The 17,957-nt window shown below is 36.3% G+C and overlaps 2 protein-coding genes across 2 annotated transcripts; both read right to left on the bottom strand.

The window, feature by feature from the left end:
• Nucleotides 1-5,676: 5,676 nt before the first annotated feature.
• Nucleotides 5,677-7,344, bottom strand: LOC104112865 (molybdate transporter 1). The gene has a single exon (XM_009622902.4). The coding sequence runs from the start codon at nt 7,310-7,312 to the stop codon at nt 5,915-5,917; it is 1,398 nt and encodes a 465-aa protein (XP_009621197.2). The 5' UTR covers nt 7,313-7,344; the 3' UTR covers nt 5,677-5,914.
• A 1,341-nt stretch (nt 7,345-8,685) lies between these two features.
• Nucleotides 8,686-17,374, bottom strand: LOC104112864 (eukaryotic translation initiation factor 3 subunit A-like). Its single transcript, XM_018776609.3, has 14 exons — nt 17,239-17,374; nt 16,075-16,143; nt 15,110-15,591; nt 13,949-14,164; nt 13,438-13,806; nt 13,253-13,282; nt 12,795-13,022; nt 12,534-12,695; nt 11,398-11,619; nt 11,110-11,313; nt 10,822-11,028; nt 10,564-10,644; nt 9,674-9,875; nt 8,686-9,373 (listed from the first exon to the last, which is right to left on the bottom strand). The coding sequence occupies exons 2-14, from the start codon at nt 16,118-16,120 to the stop codon at nt 8,952-8,954; spliced, it is 2,871 nt and encodes a 956-aa protein (XP_018632125.1). The 5' UTR covers nt 16,121-16,143; nt 17,239-17,374; the 3' UTR covers nt 8,686-8,951.
• Nucleotides 17,375-17,957: the final 583 nt, after the last annotated feature.

The following is a 17,957-nucleotide window of genomic DNA, read 5'->3' on the forward strand; positions in this document are numbered from 1 at the left end:
CTCTACCACGGGCTGGAGCCCTCCCTCGGACTCTGACTTGGCCTCTAGCAATAGAGGGAGCAGCTCCTCCATGATCTGGAACATCCGTTGCGTGCGTTCTCACCATCTATGAGAGAATAAGAGAAAGATACTTAGTAGCATATCGACTGCACGATAGGAGATGAAGAAAAAGTAGTTTTCTAATACCCTATAGCCTCTCGAAGATAAGTACGGACGTATCTGCACCGATCCGCAAGACTCTATTAGGCATGCTCATAACTTGTGAGACCTACATAAACCTAGTGCTCTGATACTATGTTGTCACGGCCCAATTCTCCTATAGTCTGTGATGGCGCCCAACTTTACCGCTAGGCAAGCCAACGGCGAATTAAACCCTGTTATTTCTCTTTTAATGAGTTTTTAAGTAATTAAATTCCATTAATTAAAAGGTTAAGAAGCAGCAAATTTTTAAACAAATAGACGAAAGCAGCTGAGTGCAATCATAACAATAGAATAATACAAAACTGTATGCCTGCTAGTGTGTGTGCCAAGACCTGGTGTCACAAGCGTATGAGCACTAATAGACTATACAAAACTCTAGCTACTATAATAGACAGAAATAAATACAAAGGAGAGACTCTAGGTGTTGCGGAACGGCTCAGAAAGCAGCTCACCACTAGGCCTTGGGATATCTGGAATGCGCGCCTGTAGGACCGCCAGATGCACCTGCCCCAGATCCTGCACGTTTAGTGCAGAAGTGTAGCGTGAGTACATAAACAACATGTACCCATTAAGTATCTAGTCTAACCTCGAAGAAGTAGTAACGAGGGGTAGTCGACTTCGACATTTACTAAGGGCTAACAATATGAATACAAAAATTCTAAATAAGCATGAGTTATGTAAATAATTATAATAACTCATTAACAAGCAGGAACAAACAATCCTTTCACATTTTAGTAAAACCCAAATAAATTCCCATCATTTAATAAGTGTAACCTCATAAGCCACAAAATAGTATCAAGTATGATTAGGCTCCGAGTATTATTAAGCACGATTTATGCCAAGGTCGCATGACCAGATCCAGAATAACGTGTAAACTGCTGAGGGACGTGCGGCACGATCCATAGATGCATCTATCTACTACCGAGGTGTTCGGCCTGCTCCACAAAAAGAGAGGATACTTTATAAGCATTTGACTTAAACGTTATATCAAGGCTAATACACAATGTAATAAAATTTCCATTAACGGTCAAGTAATCCGCTAAATTATCAAGTAAGTGAAATTTGATCTCTTACAATTCCTCTAACAAGTTCTAATATAATTTAGGCACTTAAATTAATAAGTAGGGTGCAAATATTATAAGTAATTCATGATTTGGGTTCTAAACTACCCGGACATAAGCATGAATAGTAGCTACGCACGGACTCTCGTCACCTCGTGCGTATGTAGCCCCCACAATTTGAAGCAAATATTAATTTAAATCATCTATGGGGTAAATTCCCTCTTACAAGGTTAGACAAGAGACTTACCTTGTCTTAAGGCTCACTTTCCGTTCACAATTCTATTCTAAAGCCTCAACTCGGTACCGAACAAATCCAAAACCAGTCAAATGTTATATAAATTAATCAATACATGTTCAAAAGTTCATATTCTAACTATTAGAGTGATTAGCCAACCCCAATTGAAGGATTCCTAAAATTCATTCTCGGACCCACGTACCCGGATTTCGGAAATTTTCGAAGAAAGTTGTTACCCATAACCTCACAAACTCAAATATATAATTTTTACTCAATTCCATAACTATTTTCGTGGGTAAATCCCTTTTTTTTTTAAACCTAGGGTTATTCATCTAAACCCCTAATTTTCATAATTTTACAAGTTAAAATCTACCCATAATCTATGTTTTAAACCCATATTGTATCGAAATCATTTACCTCAAAGTGCTAGGTGAAAACCTCTCCAAAAGCTCCAAAATCGCCCAATGAATGAAGGAAATGAGTCAAAAATGGTTCCCGACTTAAATAAACCCTTCTACCTAGCGGTATTTCCGCACTTGCGACCTCCGCTTCTGCATGACTGCTTCTGCGGTAAACTTTCTGCTTCTGCGGGACACGCTTGACCACTGGCCTATCGCATATGCGGCCAAGTCCCGCATCTGCAAACCCGCTTCTGTGGCTCAACTCGCGCATCTGCGACCATGGACAGGATGCCTCCCTCCGCATCTGCGGACAACTGACCCGCTTCTGCGAGTCCGCTTCTGCGACGCGAGGGTCGCTCCTTGGCTTTGGCCGCTCCTGCGATTGCTTCCATCGCACCTGTGCGCTCGCAGGTGCACACCATGCTCCGCATCTACTATCCCTGGGCAACTTACACTGGGCCGTTTTTGCGGCTGTTGGCTCGCTTCTGTGAGCTCGCACCTACGGCTGGCCCTCCACAGGTGCGATTGCACCAGAAGCTGGGTGATTCAGCTATGCACCCAAGGCCAAAAGGCCTCCGCGCTTCGTCCGAATGGCATCCGAGGCCCCGTCCAAACATATCAACATGTTTGAAATCATAAAACGGACTTGCTCGCACCCTCGGAATGCGGAAAACAACATTAAAACGAAGAATCGCAACCCAAAACTAATAGGATCAACTTATGAACTTCAAATTCTTCCAACTTACTCTGAATGCGCCGATTCGTACTTAAACTACTCGGAATGACACCAAATTTTGCGTGCAAGTGTTAAATCAACATACGAAACTATTCCCAGGTTCGCAATCCCAAACGAACCTCGATAACACCAAAACCTACTCCAAACCAAATTTAAAAAACTTTAAAACCTTCAAGGTGCCAATTATCTATATTAAGCGCCGAAACGCTCCCGGGTCATCCAAAGCCCGATCCGAACATATGCCCAAGTCCAAAATTATACGAACCTATTGGAACCGTCAAATTCCGGTTCCGGGGTCGTTTACTCAAAACGTTGACTCAAGTCAAACTTAGCCCTTTTTAGCCAACCTTAAGGAACCAAGTGTTCCGATTTCAACCCGAACCTTTCCAAATTGCGTGCTAACTATCCCCACAAGTCATAAAATAGTAAAAACACATACGAGGAGTTTTATTTAGGGAAATGGGGATCTAGAAAGCAAAACGACCGGTCAGGTCATTACATATTCGTTCATTAATTTTTATGGGGAAGGATGTATTTTGTACATGATCATTTAATCCAAAAACGAAAAATTATTATTATTATTATTATTATTATTATTATTATTATTATTATTATTATTATTGTTATATATGTATTTATTTTTATTTAACACATAAAATATGACTTAAGGAAATTACTTTTTCAACGTTTCACTATTTTCAACCTTTGTATAGGTATGACGCTCATTTGTTGTCTTTACAATTTTGGTTGCGAACTTTCATAAAAAGTTTCAAACTGTCGATCCCAATCACACCGGGCGATTACATCGACTCTTCTACATGAATTCTAAGTTCTTTTTTTTAACTTGGTATTAGGAGCATTCATGGTTCAACTTGGGTTAATTTTTATTCATTAAAAAATTAAATCAATTAAGTCTATTTTCAGATATTTGAACCAAATCAAACCAATCTTAAAGAAATTACATCAATTCGATTTTTGTTGATTTTTTTCCAGTTTTAGGTTGTTTTAGGAAAAACAAATTAAAGGAAAAAAAAAAAAAAGATATAGTCAGTAACAATAAAAACGTGTATATAGGAAATATCCGATGACTTATGCTCAATTGATTTTCGTTATACTGCAGAACATGTCAACGATAACAAAAAGCACATCCTGAAGATTTAACTTGCAAAATGCAATTGCTGGTATCGAGGCAGTATTCTCTCCCTCAAACCACATATTTGAATACAGTCAGATCTCTCTCTATAACAGCATTCTTATATAACAGTTATTCACTTTAAAGCCAAGTTTTTCTTAGAACCGATTTTTTAAGTTATATTTTACCTTTCTATAACACCTTACCTATAATAACACCAACAGCCATATTTATAGCAAAACGCTCTTTGTAAAATTATCTCTCTATATCAGTCATATAGAACCTTTAAGATTACTACTAATAATTCTAAAAATATGCACATACTATTTTCCGTTAAACAAAGTTTCTATCTTGCATAATATATAATATTTGAAGATTTGCACATGATATTTTTTTCATTGGACAAATTTCAAAAAATATTTAAATAAAAAATTTAATTGTTAAGCTCTTAGTTGTTTTCAAGGGAAAGCTATTGGATATCTTTTTGCTAAAAATTTGTTCGTCAATTCAAGCGTTATATTAGTAAGAGAATAGAATCTACGAAACAAGCTATAATTACAAAGTTCTTCCATCAATCTTGAAAGAATTTATTTTTCTAGGTAGCTTTAAAATGTTTGTCTTAGAGTTTAAATATGTATAGGTTTAGTTATGAATTTATTAATAATGTATTACCTTTCTTCAATATTAAACTGGTGAAATATGCATATCTTTGAAATTTTAAATTTGAATAGTTTTCTTATCTTTTATATGTAACATTAAAAAAGCAAAACTAATTGATTTTTGGATAATTTTTATCTATAACAGCCAAAAAATATTTGAATATTAAATGTTGTTATAGGTGTATGACATCCATTCGCTATAAAAGTCAAAAAATATCATAACAAACGAGACTGTTATAGAGAGGGTTGACTGTAATATAAATAACCAGATCAATTCCCCTCCATTTTTTGGTCTCTCTATTTCTCCAAGTTCCTACTTGGATGGAGACATTTGTCATGGTTAAAAATTAAAAAATGAGATTTAATTGACTAAATTAAAATCCTAACCATAATTAAAGTATTTAATTCCTTCTTTTATCAATACTGCCGCTAAAGGGGTCACTTATATGAATGACTAACTATGATCATAAAATTATCTACTGCCTTTTGTTTTCTATTTGGAGTACATTTGATGGTCAATTGACATGAGAAAGTGTGTTGTATGAATTAACCGCAATTTTTGTAAGAATTCTTTTTTGAGGACTTGACTCGGTTCCTTGTGTCATCCCTGTTGGTGGCTAATACCATACAGTTCCTTTAAATTTTTTATTTGACAAATATTATTTTGTACCGTTCTTTATTTTTTATTGTCAAAGGTTGGAATTTACTTCTAATATTTCTTATTTTTTTAATGAGAATGTATGTAGATTTTGTAGAAGTAAACTTGAAATTAACTCACGGAAATAAAACTACTGCAAGAAAGAGAGAAGGAATCATAGCTAATGTGTAGCTAGAATTCTGAGATTGCAAAAAATATTTGAGAATGGATAAAAGAAGAATTTAAATACTTTAATTATGGTTAAGACTTTATTTTAGTCAATTAAATCTCATCCACTAATTTTTAGTCATGCCAAGTGTCTCTAATCCAAATAGGAACATGAAAAAATTGAGAGATTAGGAAATGAAGGGAAATTAGTTAGTAAACCTATTCACTTTCATTTTCAATAATAGTGATGTTTATTTTGCCAGTCAAATATAACTATTCGACTATATTAGATTAATATTTTGTTATGGTACAATCGAATAACCAAAAAACCAAATCGACAAAAGAATGAATCGAAAGAGAAAAACCAAACCAAACTTATTTTAGTTCGAAATAGACTTCATTTTTTCCAAAACCAAAAAACAGAAAGCGAATAATGCAACACAAAATTGAATACAATTGAAAACATACCCTAAAAAAATAATATTTTGAGACGATGGTCTCAACTTCCAATCCAAGCATACACAAACTTATTTAGTTACAAGAACATGCACAACACAAACTTGCAAAGTTGCTATGGGTTTCTAATACTTGCATTAATATAGGTTGTCAGTATCATACTTTTTGGGTGCGGTACTTTCCGGACCATACATGAATGCAGGATACTTTGTGCACCGGGCTGCCCTGCTATGGATTTCTACTAAACCAAACTCCGGAACAAGAATGACCATCACCTATATTCCTCATCTTAAGAAATACATGAACCACAATCCCACACAAAAATCCCAATGCAGCACTTGAGCCAACCAATGAAACTGCTGTGCAAAGAAGCATAACAAAAGACTCTTCCTTAGAATTCATGTCTCTTGAACACATAGCTAGTTCAATTCCAGCAAACAACAAAAGAACACCTAATACCCCAACAGGAAATTGGGTTAAAACCTTAACCATTGAACTCCCTAAAACCAAGCCCAAAACCAATTTAGCCACACCAAGAAGTGCCACACACCCACCACTCCTACCACCAAATTTGTATTGCCCTGCTAGCCCTCCTGCACCATGACAACAAGGCATGGCACCAAACCAACACCCTATTAAGTTCATCAACCCGACCGTCACGGACACTGAGGTAGCCGTGATTTCCCTTTCGGGAAATAGATCTGTCGACAGTTTACAAACAGCTATAACAGAGTTTAATACAGATAAAGGGAGTTGAGGAATTGTACCCTTAATAAACCCTTGTTTCCAAGAATTTTTGGATATTTTCACAATTTCAATAGGTGATGGTCCAAATTTAAACCCTTTCACAGCTTTAGGTCCTCTTATAATAGCCAAAACAACACCTAATAAAAATATAAGAAAAGCTGAAGGAAGAGAAAAAATTATTTTCTTTAACCTTTTCCTCCTATTATCATTACCTGTTTCACAAATGATTTCATGGTTCTCATTTTGATCTTCACCAGCCCCATTCACAATTATAATAAAAATAGCACAAATTAAAGCCAATAACAATCCATCCAACCCTAGCCAATCCCTCTCCCCACTTGACTTTTTAGACTTTGCAAAATCTTGAACATTTTTAATGTACTTAACAGCAGTCATAGCAAATGACAGTCCTTGTGCTAGTTGAATTCCCCTAACCACAGAAATAGGAATTAGCCTATAAACAAGTTGCATTAATCCAGTAACACCTAAAAGGAATAAAATCCCAGCAGTGCAAATTCCAGCAGCCATTACTTCCGGTATGCCGAAATCAGGATTACTAATTGCAACAGCTGCAATAGATTTCATAGGCTGGACTGGCATTGGTACACCATAAATAGCACCAGTGACAAAATTGTAAACACCAGTAAAAATTAATGTTGTACCAAGATTTAAGTCACTGGCTAGTGTTAAAGCCAAGACTATAGGTATATACGTGCCTAAATCCCCCATTGCACCATTTAGTTCAGCCCATTTTGATCTGAAAATCAAATTCTCCTTCAACTTTCCCATGAAATTTGCTGGAGTGCTGGCTGTGGATTGTCGATCTATTGACATTTCGGGGGCTTGAAAATGAGGATTTTCTTGAAGTGTGGACTCCATAATGATGAATATCTTGATACGCTAACACATGTACATATATATACAACAAAAGAAGAGGGCAGCAGTTGACCTACAATAAATAAGCCAAGTAAGGCCAGTTTTTAGAGGTCGTTTGATACGGAACAAGTTATTTCGAGATTATAATAATGAGATTATAATACGGGGATTAAATAATAATACGATTATTTAGTAAATATACTTTTATTGGAAGATTTTTGGTTCATTGGAGTAAAAATGAGATATACGAAGTATAATATAAACATGTGTTTGGCTTATATTATATAAGTTTTGATAAATTTTTATTTTAAATTTTAACCTTGAATTGTTTAAAAAACTTAGGGGGGAAGACCTTAGAGAAGGGCATCTTTGTCATTTTAGTGTTTATCCCGCGATTAAGTACTACCGGGATTATTATTTAACCCTCAATGTAGGATGTAGGATAGAATAATACCGAATTGTGCACGCGGGATAGAATAATCCCGTATCTAATCTCTTATCCTACATACCAAATGACTCCTCAAAATCATAACTTAGTGGTCAATAAAGTGGGTGGAGAATCATAAGGTTCAGTTTCAAATTTCAGTGGAAACAAAAATACTTAGTTATTTCTGTCTATTTGTTTAAATGTTGATGGACAGAATTATCTGATAACGGATGTTGGTAGAAGGTAAATGGTACCTAATGAAAATATTCGACGTGCAAACAAGGCGTCAAAAATATATAAGAAATTAATGTCTAACTTAGGAGTATCAAACGTCGTTTCAAAGTGATGAGAGGCCATTATAAGATCCCAAAAGAATTAGAAGAACTGATGAGAGGTCGTTATGGAATGAAAGATATTTGCCGCTGAATGTGGAGAAGGCATTATTCTTGCTTGTAAGTAAAAAACTAACTTTTAGGAATTTTGTTTGATACCAAAGGAGAAACGCAACGAAAAAGAACAATTATTTTCTGTGATTATTTATGGTGACTTTCTAGGGTTTTGGCAGAGTCAACTCTAGAATTTAACAAACAAGAGATGCATGAGAAATATATGGTACAGATTCACGAGATTAAAGTTTTACTCAATGACAGTGTACAAATTATTTACACAAATAAATTACTTATAAAATAATAACACATAAATTTCAATAAAAAGCATGAATTAGTAATCTGATTAAAAATGATAAATAATAAGTTAAACAACCTCGGCATTTCCCAAGAGTATCTATGTTAACGACCCGTACAAACGGGAAAATGATACTATTCTCGACATTTTTCTTTTTTGGCCTTTAAATAGTAACGTCCAAATCTTATATTACCCAACAATATCCAGGTATTTAAGTTGACATGATTAGCTGAAATAAAAATCAAACAATAATTTATCGTACTAATGCGAAGGAAAGAGTAAAATCTTATTCATCATCAAATTCGCCGACCAAAAGGTTTAGTTCAAAACTTAAAGCTCTACAACGTCCACAAAATATCCTACTCAAGAAATGCTACTATTGAGCTTCGCTATACGAGAAAATCCCAGATACACGAGAAAGAAAATGCCACAAGAAAAATTTTCAACAACAAAAGGCCGAAATTGAATTTATGCAATAAATATCCTGACAATGCAACGTCTTGACTGAGGCCGCAAGTAATTCCCTGAAATTCAGCGCCTAGAGCCTGACCAACTGGTCCTTGAGCCACCACCAAATGAGGGCGCCTTTCGTTCATCACGCCATCTATCAGATGGCCGATCGTCAGGCCTGCTGCCACTGCCCCACCTGTCAGTTTCAGGAGATGACGTCTGGCCTGCCCCATCAATTTTCTCTCTTCTGAACCGGGGTACAAACTTCGCGGGAGCAGGTGCAGCAGCTGCTGCTGCGGGAGCACTTCCTCCAGCTGCCGCGGGACGACCTACAGTTGAAGGCTCAGCAGGCTTCGGTAACACAGACGTGGATTTCCGCAAGATCTCCTCTCTCTCCAGCCTTTTTTTCTCATCAAGTTCACGCCCACGTTGCCTTTGCTTTTCTGCAATCTCATCTAACTTGGCCTTCCGTTCAGCTTCCTCTCTCTTCCGCTCCTCGGCTTCTGCAAAATTCTCAAAATATGACATAGGATGCTAGATTGATTACGAATGACAACTCAAAACCACAACTCAAAAAGAAAAATAGAGAAGGGCGAGCTCGGGGAGAGGATAAAAAGAACTTGAGAGCACATTACAACCAGTATGCATAACCCCCAAAAAGGTCAGCTAACCACATAAATAAGCAATGTCAACAAAATGCTGCAGCAGCCGAGGGATGAGCAGAAGCATAAACTTTTTGGTGAAACACACTTCAATAAAAGCCAAATTCAATGCAAAAAGTGCATCTTTAACCAGAAGGATACCTTCACGTTTCCGGGCTTCCTCTTCTTCCTGCAACCTCTTTTGTTGCTCTTCCTCGAATCGCAAAAAGAATATCAACTTCCTCCTAGTCTCCCTATCCTGTTTCCTTGTCTGAATTATCTGGTTTATTCGTTCCTGTCTCTCCTGTTTCAACCTATTGAATTCAGCTTCCCTGCTACTAACAGCTCTTTCTTGGAATATTCTCTGCAAAATCAGGCCTATATCAGCTGATGTGTAAGGGCAGCATGAATTAAGTGCAAACTATGTCATAAAACCTTTTTGACAGAAACCATAAGCAAATTTTATTCCAAAGACCGTGGTTCAACAGAATTCAGTCACTTGAAAGCAAACTGTTAGGACTTACTTTGTACCTCTAGGCTACCTTTGTCAAAAGTAAATTGTAGCAATGTCCCTGTACTAAAATTTATTATCACAACTCATTGTAGAGGAACTCGGTTACCGGTTCAAATCATGTATGTATTTGGTACAGGTCCATGTAGCTTTTCTGCTAATTTTCGTGCGGCTTGAAGCGACGTTGTATAGGATTTTGAGCTTCCTAGGAAAAAGAACAAACTTCACTATGATCACCATACCACCTAGTTTTCTACAACTTTCTACCCTTCCCGTGGTAATTTAAGGAGGCCATTACACAGGAAATTTTATTAAAAGGAAAAATTCATTTCCTTTTCTATTAGGCATATAACCTAAAGCTTAAATAATCCTGTCCGAAGTTCAGAAGTTATGTAATTGATCCTGTACCAGTTCTGGTTAGACCTACCAAGTTGCATGAACTGTCAAAAGGCATTGCCCCTTTACAACCATAAGCTCAAAGGCTTTGTCCGAAGATACTATCACATAATGCAATCAACTCATGACATTGAGATAAACAGACCTTGTTTTCCAACATGCGGCCTAGCCTCCTCTTCTCTTCAAGGTCCCCAGCATGTCGTTGTCTGCTCAACTCAATCTCTTGCTGCAAGATTATTAGAAACCCAGATCTGTTAGTCATGAAAAATTGACCAAAAAGAAGATACAAAAAGAAAATCCAAAATTTTGTTCCTATTAAGTTTTTCAACCGAAAATGTGAAAGAATATGTTGTTATGGTGGTTGGGCAAAACACATGCTATACAGTTCTGCTTTTATGCATACCTGCTGTTCACGTTCATGAAGAGCCGCCTCTTCAGCTAAACGCCATTGAAATGCAGATTCAATAAGAGGCGCTGCTTCTTCTCTTCTCGCTCTCTCCATATAATCCATAGTTTTCGCAAACTTCAGTAATTTTTTTTCCATCTCTTGCCTCTCCCTGAGTTGCTCATTCAAGGCCAACTCCATGATAACCCGTTTAGTCATCTTTTCCTGCACATAGTTTACCAATGGTAAGATTTTCCATTTAGAAGTCTGCAAAACAACCAAAAAAGGTCCAAAGTTTATACGCACTCCATCTAAGACTGGTTTCTTCTTCCTCTTGCTGCGCTTTTCAGCTTCTTGCAGCAAAGCTTGGGCCTCTTCGAGTTCTCGTTCCTCTATTTCCTTGAGAATTCTTTGGGTCCTTCTTTGCTCTAACTCAGCAGCCATCCTTTTTTGTTCCGCCTCTTCAGTTATCTTTTGCATTTCTCGCCTCTTTGTTTCTTCAACTCGTTCCTTTTCAAGGAAATGTCAACAGAAGTTCATCAAACAAGAAAAAAATGATAACAAGTAACTCCAACACCCTCAAGAAGGGAATACCATTTCTAAGAGTAAACGCTCCTGCTCTTCTTTGCGTTTCTCAATTATGGACTTCCGTGCCAGGAGTCTCTTGTGCTCTTTCTCCACTATCTCCGCTAAATTAGAGAGGGCATCCCCAAGCTTGGCAGCTTTCTTCGCAGGGGGATAGATCATTAACCTTGCCTTGCTAAGGGATTCAGCAAAAAGTGACAAGTGATCCCGAAGTCCTTCAGCCTCAATACTCTGGAAACAAAAATATAAATGGACGAGTGACAAATCATTCTACTATTTCTATCTCCACACAAGGCAAATGAGAGGATAAAACAAATCAATCCCAAAACTAAAACATATAATCAGTTAAAACTGAAGCAAAGGAAAAGGACGTGTCTGGCCCTCCAGCCCCTAAACCTCCAAACTAAGCTGCTAGCATGCCAGTATGTCAAGGAAATTCACCAAGAATAGTATAAACAACTTCATTAAGATTACAGCAGTTCTAGTCCACAAGTATTTAGGAAAACACTTAGAAATGTTCTGCATCACTTGTTCATTTAATTAAACCGCAGAGGTCTAAGGCTAAATTTAACAGAGAACGAGAGGAAACTTCTCACTTGACACCATTCCCATGCCCCAAAATCCAGAACCAGCACAAAGCAGCTAAACTGCTAAAACTCTACATCAGCATTCGAACAACTCCTCAGAACTATCCCACACCATTCAGCCCACATTCTATCTACAAGCAAGATATGCATTTGTTTTATGCTAACTTGAGTGTTTGACACACCTAAAGAGGCCCACTAATTTACTGCGCAAAAACTTAAAGATGAAGCCCAGTAATTTGGTCCCCCTTTCTCCTCTGGGAATGCAAGATTTGTCATTCATGCGTAGCAAAACATGGAGGATGTAAAAATACCAGACAAGGTAGATAAAAAACAAGGAAAAAGCTTAGTAGATGTCAATCAGTGAACTAATCCAATGGTTTTTATATAATAAAGGAGAATAAATCACGTAGCTCAGCAAAGATAATTGATAAAGCGGACAGGATATCTCACAACCAACATAGGAGAACAGAAAAGAGGAACATCCAGTCACCTCCCAACGCCCAGGAAAAGAAAGGGTAGGAAAGAGGTTTAATTCCAGTTCAGCGGACATAATTGTACCTGTTTACCAAAGAAGACAGCATGTTTCATGTGATCAACTTTAACGGCAACAAAATTATGTCTAACAGCATCAACAGCGATCTTCTCAATAGCAGCAAAGTCAATGAATGGGATCATCTTAGACAGGTTACCAATCTGGATTGTCTGGTACACCTGAGATACCTGTAAACATAAAAAGAAGCAAAATAAGCACACTCAGAGTTAGTTAAATGTAAGACACAATGTCAAATAATAAAGGACTCTAAAGATAAATGTGATAACCTGCTGGAGCAACCTCAGAGTTGCAAGCTTTTCCAAGGCTGGAACATACTGGGACAGTTGCACTTCCGGAACCGAAGAGGCTGAAGATACCTTACCCCCAAGCTTCGAGATTTTGCTCAATAAGGGTTGTACTTTCAGTGCCAGATCCAAAGGAAGAAACTCATGTTCTAGCAGATGATAAAGATCTTTCACTTCTTGGGTGACACAGGTCATCACACCTTTGGACACCTATATAAGTGAAAAGAAATTAAGAAAAAACAACCAGAACTTCAAGACAACTAAAGAACTAAAAGATGGAAGATTAACCAAAGAGTAAGGCACGAGGTTCATCTCTATAAATACACCAGGATATTTAGTGCCCCGCGCCCCCAAAAAATTGAGCATTATCTTTTTATATTAAAATTCAAAAAGACACCTATATGCAAATATCTAAAGAATTCAGTTGGAGATTAGCTTACCAATTCTGAGAGAATTGATGACCGGGAAAGCTGAAAAGGATAAAACGGAAAGGAAACGGAGGTGAGAAATTGATAATTAAGACAAATGTTATAAAAGAAACCAACATCAATTTACCACTTCTCTATTTCTATAAAAAAATAATCAATTTACTACTTCTGTATTTCTATCAAAATAAACAATTTACCGCTTCTCTGTTCTCTGTCTTGGGTTCAACATCAAAACCAATGAGATTGGCCACCCTCAAGCTCCTCTCCTTCTCATTTTCAAGCTCCAGATGGGATGCACCATATAGCTTATCGTAAGGAGACACAGACAGAGCAGCTAGAACAACAGATGATGCTATTAACTGCAAATCCTTCTGGCTTAAGTTCTTATTGAAACTCTTTTGAAGAGAGAAGAGTTTGAGCCATGCATAAGCATGATAAAGATGATTTGATGACATCCAGAATATTTCTGTTAACTTGCCATAGTACACAACCATCAACGATGGTTTAGGGGTTTTTTTTACCTTGCACATTAATCCATATACATCTTCAATCGAACGAAAGGCTTCCTGTGTAAAAGGCCAAATAAAGAGGTGACAAACAAATTCATGCACCTTAAAACAAGCTCAAAAAGACATTGCAAGTGTATAAAAATTTATACGCCTCTATAATAAGAATATGGATAATGATATCAGAGAAACTAATAGACACCTGCCAAAGTCCAAGTTCGGTTGCAACTTTCAGTTGCTCAATTCTTGTGTCCAGATACAACTGTAGGCTTTCTGGAGCAGACAGATCCGGACGGTCCCTCTGCTCTCTATACTTGTTAATATTTGCCAAGTGATTCCGGATGATTTCACAAAGCCGACGAAACTCTGTTGTACGTTTGTACTGCTTACAGAACTGAAAGGCACGGTGCGCCGTCATCTGAGCATATAAAAGAGAACTTAATTCAATTTAAATTGTTGCACCATCAAAATAATTCCAATTGGAACGAATATAGAAGCTTTTGTCAACACTCAATCACTGTGCAGAAAGCTCAAATGGCACGCAGGACAAACAGGCATCAAGTGTAAAATCTAAGTTGCAACAAGATGATCCTATCCTATGATTTTCAGCAAAAATAAAACACAGATTATACCAGAGAAAACAGCTATCTGATTAAACAAAGAACTTCGTTAGATAGCAGCCCATCAAATCAAGACAACACTAAATAAGTTAATCCAATAAGCAGTTTATGAATAAGGATTGTTTTTCTGACAAGCAAGTGAAATCATAAGGCCGACTACTGACTCAAAAGTAAACAAGAAAAAGAAAAAGGATAAACAACCCAGTGTTTTAAAAGGAAAAAGTGCACAAAAGCTACAAGGTACATGGGGTTGTTAGTGAAAAATCAAGAACCGAAGAAGTGCAGTGCATAGTTTAGAGAAAATTAATGATAAGATACATGAATTAAGTACTATTAATAATCAAATTGCAATTAAAACAGCTAATCTCAATATTCAATACACAATAGTGCAATATTGATCCAACTCTAGAGTTGAGATCCAAATAATTGATCACTTCGCATTTGGATCACTTTGCGCATTATTGTTTGAAGCACATACTTTTATTAAGTACCTCGCTTTGCATCGGTTTATCACTTTAAGCGACAAAGAGAGATGGTTTTCAATAACATTGAAACAACTTGCTCAGTAATTTACTATCTAAACAAGATACTGAAAAGTCAGGATACTCAAATCCCTCATTTGATGACATAAATACATGATCATCAATTACAAAGTGTGTGAGAGTCCAGGCAGAGGTTGACCCCCCAATCCTAGAAGAAAAGGAGAAAAACAAACAAACAAAGATAGGGAAAGGGGTACTTACAGCATACAGAGCCTCCAACCTTGAGTTGTTGCGTAAGATCTCTAGAACAGTTCTATATGTCTCCCACAAGAACTTAAACCAGGGTGTGACCAGTTCACAATCAGATCTATCTTTTCCTTTCTCCCCACTAACATAACTCAACATAAGATCTTCAGGTCTTTTATCAGCTTCCAAGTCTTCCACATCCAGAGCTTCTTCTAGGGCCTGTGCTTGATTGCGAGCCAGTTCAGCCCGCTCAGTGGCTAATTGCATGAAATGCTTTATCACCTCCTCCAATGAATTAATGTTCACTTGTTGACAGACAATACGATATTGAATCAGGCCATCCTTGGCAAACCTCCCCCTTCTCATGTCAACACATAACTCTACATACTTGAACATTATTCTCTCAAGTGTCTTTTGCCAAGCTCTATACCTCCTAGATGTAATCAGATCATGAAGTGCTTGTAGCGCTTCTTGCTTTTGCCCAACATTAATCAGCTCTGCAGCAGGATATTAAGCTCAGCAATGTCAAACTCCAAAGAGAATAAGTGAGGACTTTTGATTGACCAATAAAACCAATGTAGCAACTTTTTTTTATAAGGACCAACATAGCAACTTAAAGACATACGTTAGAGTTGCTGTTGGTTTCAAAAATTTCTGCTAGCAACTCTTTTAAATTTCAAAACTTTTAAGACACCTCAAAATTACTAAATGCTCTGTGACCCCCCCCCCCCCCCCCCAAAAACCCACACACAGAAAAAAAACTATTAGGGGAAAAGTTACATGCAATGTCATATCTTCAACTGACTAAGACAATTTGAGATAATATGTCATATATTGCACTCCATTTGAGTAGTTACATGCAATGTCATATCTTCAACTGACTAAGACAATTTTTAGTAACAAATTGACTAGAGTATATATATCAATATGACATCTGTTAAATGGAACTACCAAACCAGATAAAGACAGAAACAACTAACCTTCAGCTCGCTTCAAAGCATTCTCAGGTTTGGCAAAAGTCGCCATTGTGAAGATCTAGAAAACTAGACCTGAAGATGAGCAGTTAGATGAGAAAAAATATCAGACAAGTTCTTCCAACTAGCAAGAACAACATTATGACATTTAAATACTTGAATCACATGTCAAAAATTGCTACGACAAACTCTTTATCAATGAGCCAACGGAAAAGCAAGAACCTTATCGGCCTTTTTGCTAATAATAACAAATAGCACTTATTGTTTTGAAACATAAATGGTTTCTTTAAAATCTTTCCCTGGATGAAAAAACTGGTGCAACCATAAATTTTGCAAAAATTACAGAAAAATAAGAAGTTTATAACAGGATAAGTAATAATAAATTTCGAATTTCTCCATGTAGCAAACATATAGCAGCTATTTTCTTGTATTTTCAAATTTTGCAAACCGGAAAAGAAAATCAAGAACATAAACTTTCTGCTGTACAATATAATCTCAATTGTCATGCAAAATCCTCAGACAACTATCAAGATGAACAATATTCGACAATTGATCAACAATCAACTATGCCTCAATCCCATGCTAGTTGTGGTCGAACACTCTATATCAAACAAAACAACTATGCCTCATTCCCAAACTAGTTGTGGTCGAATATTCTATCTCAAACAACAACAACTACTACTACTATGACTCAATACAATGTTGCTCTATTTAAGCTCAACTCATACCAAATAAAAGTAAAAGTGATAATAAGTTAAATAAAGATAGTACTAGTAGTATTAATGAATAAATAAAGGGTTCTCTAAATCTCAAAGTAGTCCGACACTGAAAAAGATTATTCCTTGAAAGAATGATATCAAAAAACCGTAATGCCGTATGTATGTGCCATCAACACCTTGATTACAAAGAAAACTATGCCCACTCATAAACTAAGGTAAGAATTCAAATTCACATGTAAAAAGAATTCCGCAAAATAATCATAAAAAATACCCAAAATTACTGATCGCTGAATTCAAACCAAATCAAGAGTTCACTATGCTAAGACCTCCATTTATTAACAAAAGAAGACCAAAAAGAGGATGGAAAAAAATAGAATATTATAAGAAAGCAAGTAAAATAATGGAAGCAACTTTGTGATTACAAAAAAAAGAGAGAGAAAATAACAGAAACCTGGATTTCGATCTATTTGGCCGACCGCTACCTCTGTTTGCCCTAAAACCTGCGAAGAAGAAGCTAAAGGGATGAGATGTTGGGGTTTATTCCTTGATGACATCATTATATAAGGACCGGGTATAGTGTTTAATATATGCTAGCTCGGCGGTTCAATTAAACCGGTTCTAATCTTCTTAGTGAATACCAGCTTTACCCTAAGCTCGCTGGGAAACTATTGAACTTTATAGTAACTTTTTAATCGCTTTGATATGAGAAGAAGTGGAATTGTATCGATTTGTCTAATAGAGTCAACTATCTATCTAACAACCTCGTTTGTTCTAATATTTTTTTTATTTTCATAGTAATTGGTTATTATATACATATAACAACATTTAACGTTTAAATATTTTTTTGGCTGTTATAGATAAAATTATTCAAATATCAATTATCTTTCCTTTTTTTATGTTACATATAAAAGATAAAAAAATTATTTAAATTTAAAAATTCAAAAGATATGCATATTTTACTAGTTAAATATTAAAGAAAGCTAATACATTATTAATAAATTTATAACAAAAAGTATAAAGATTTAAACTCTAAGGTGGACATTTTAAAGCTAACTTGAAAATAAAAAAAAATTCAAGATTGATGGAAGAACTTTCTAATTATAACTTGTTTAGTAGATTTCATTCTCTTACTAGCGATGTAACGCTTGAATTGGTGAAGATTTGTGTCCA

Source organism: Nicotiana tomentosiformis, chromosome 2, assembly GCF_000390325.3.
Source record: "Nicotiana tomentosiformis chromosome 2, ASM39032v3, whole genome shotgun sequence".
NCBI classification, from domain to species: Eukaryota; Viridiplantae; Streptophyta; class Magnoliopsida; order Solanales; family Solanaceae; genus Nicotiana; species Nicotiana tomentosiformis.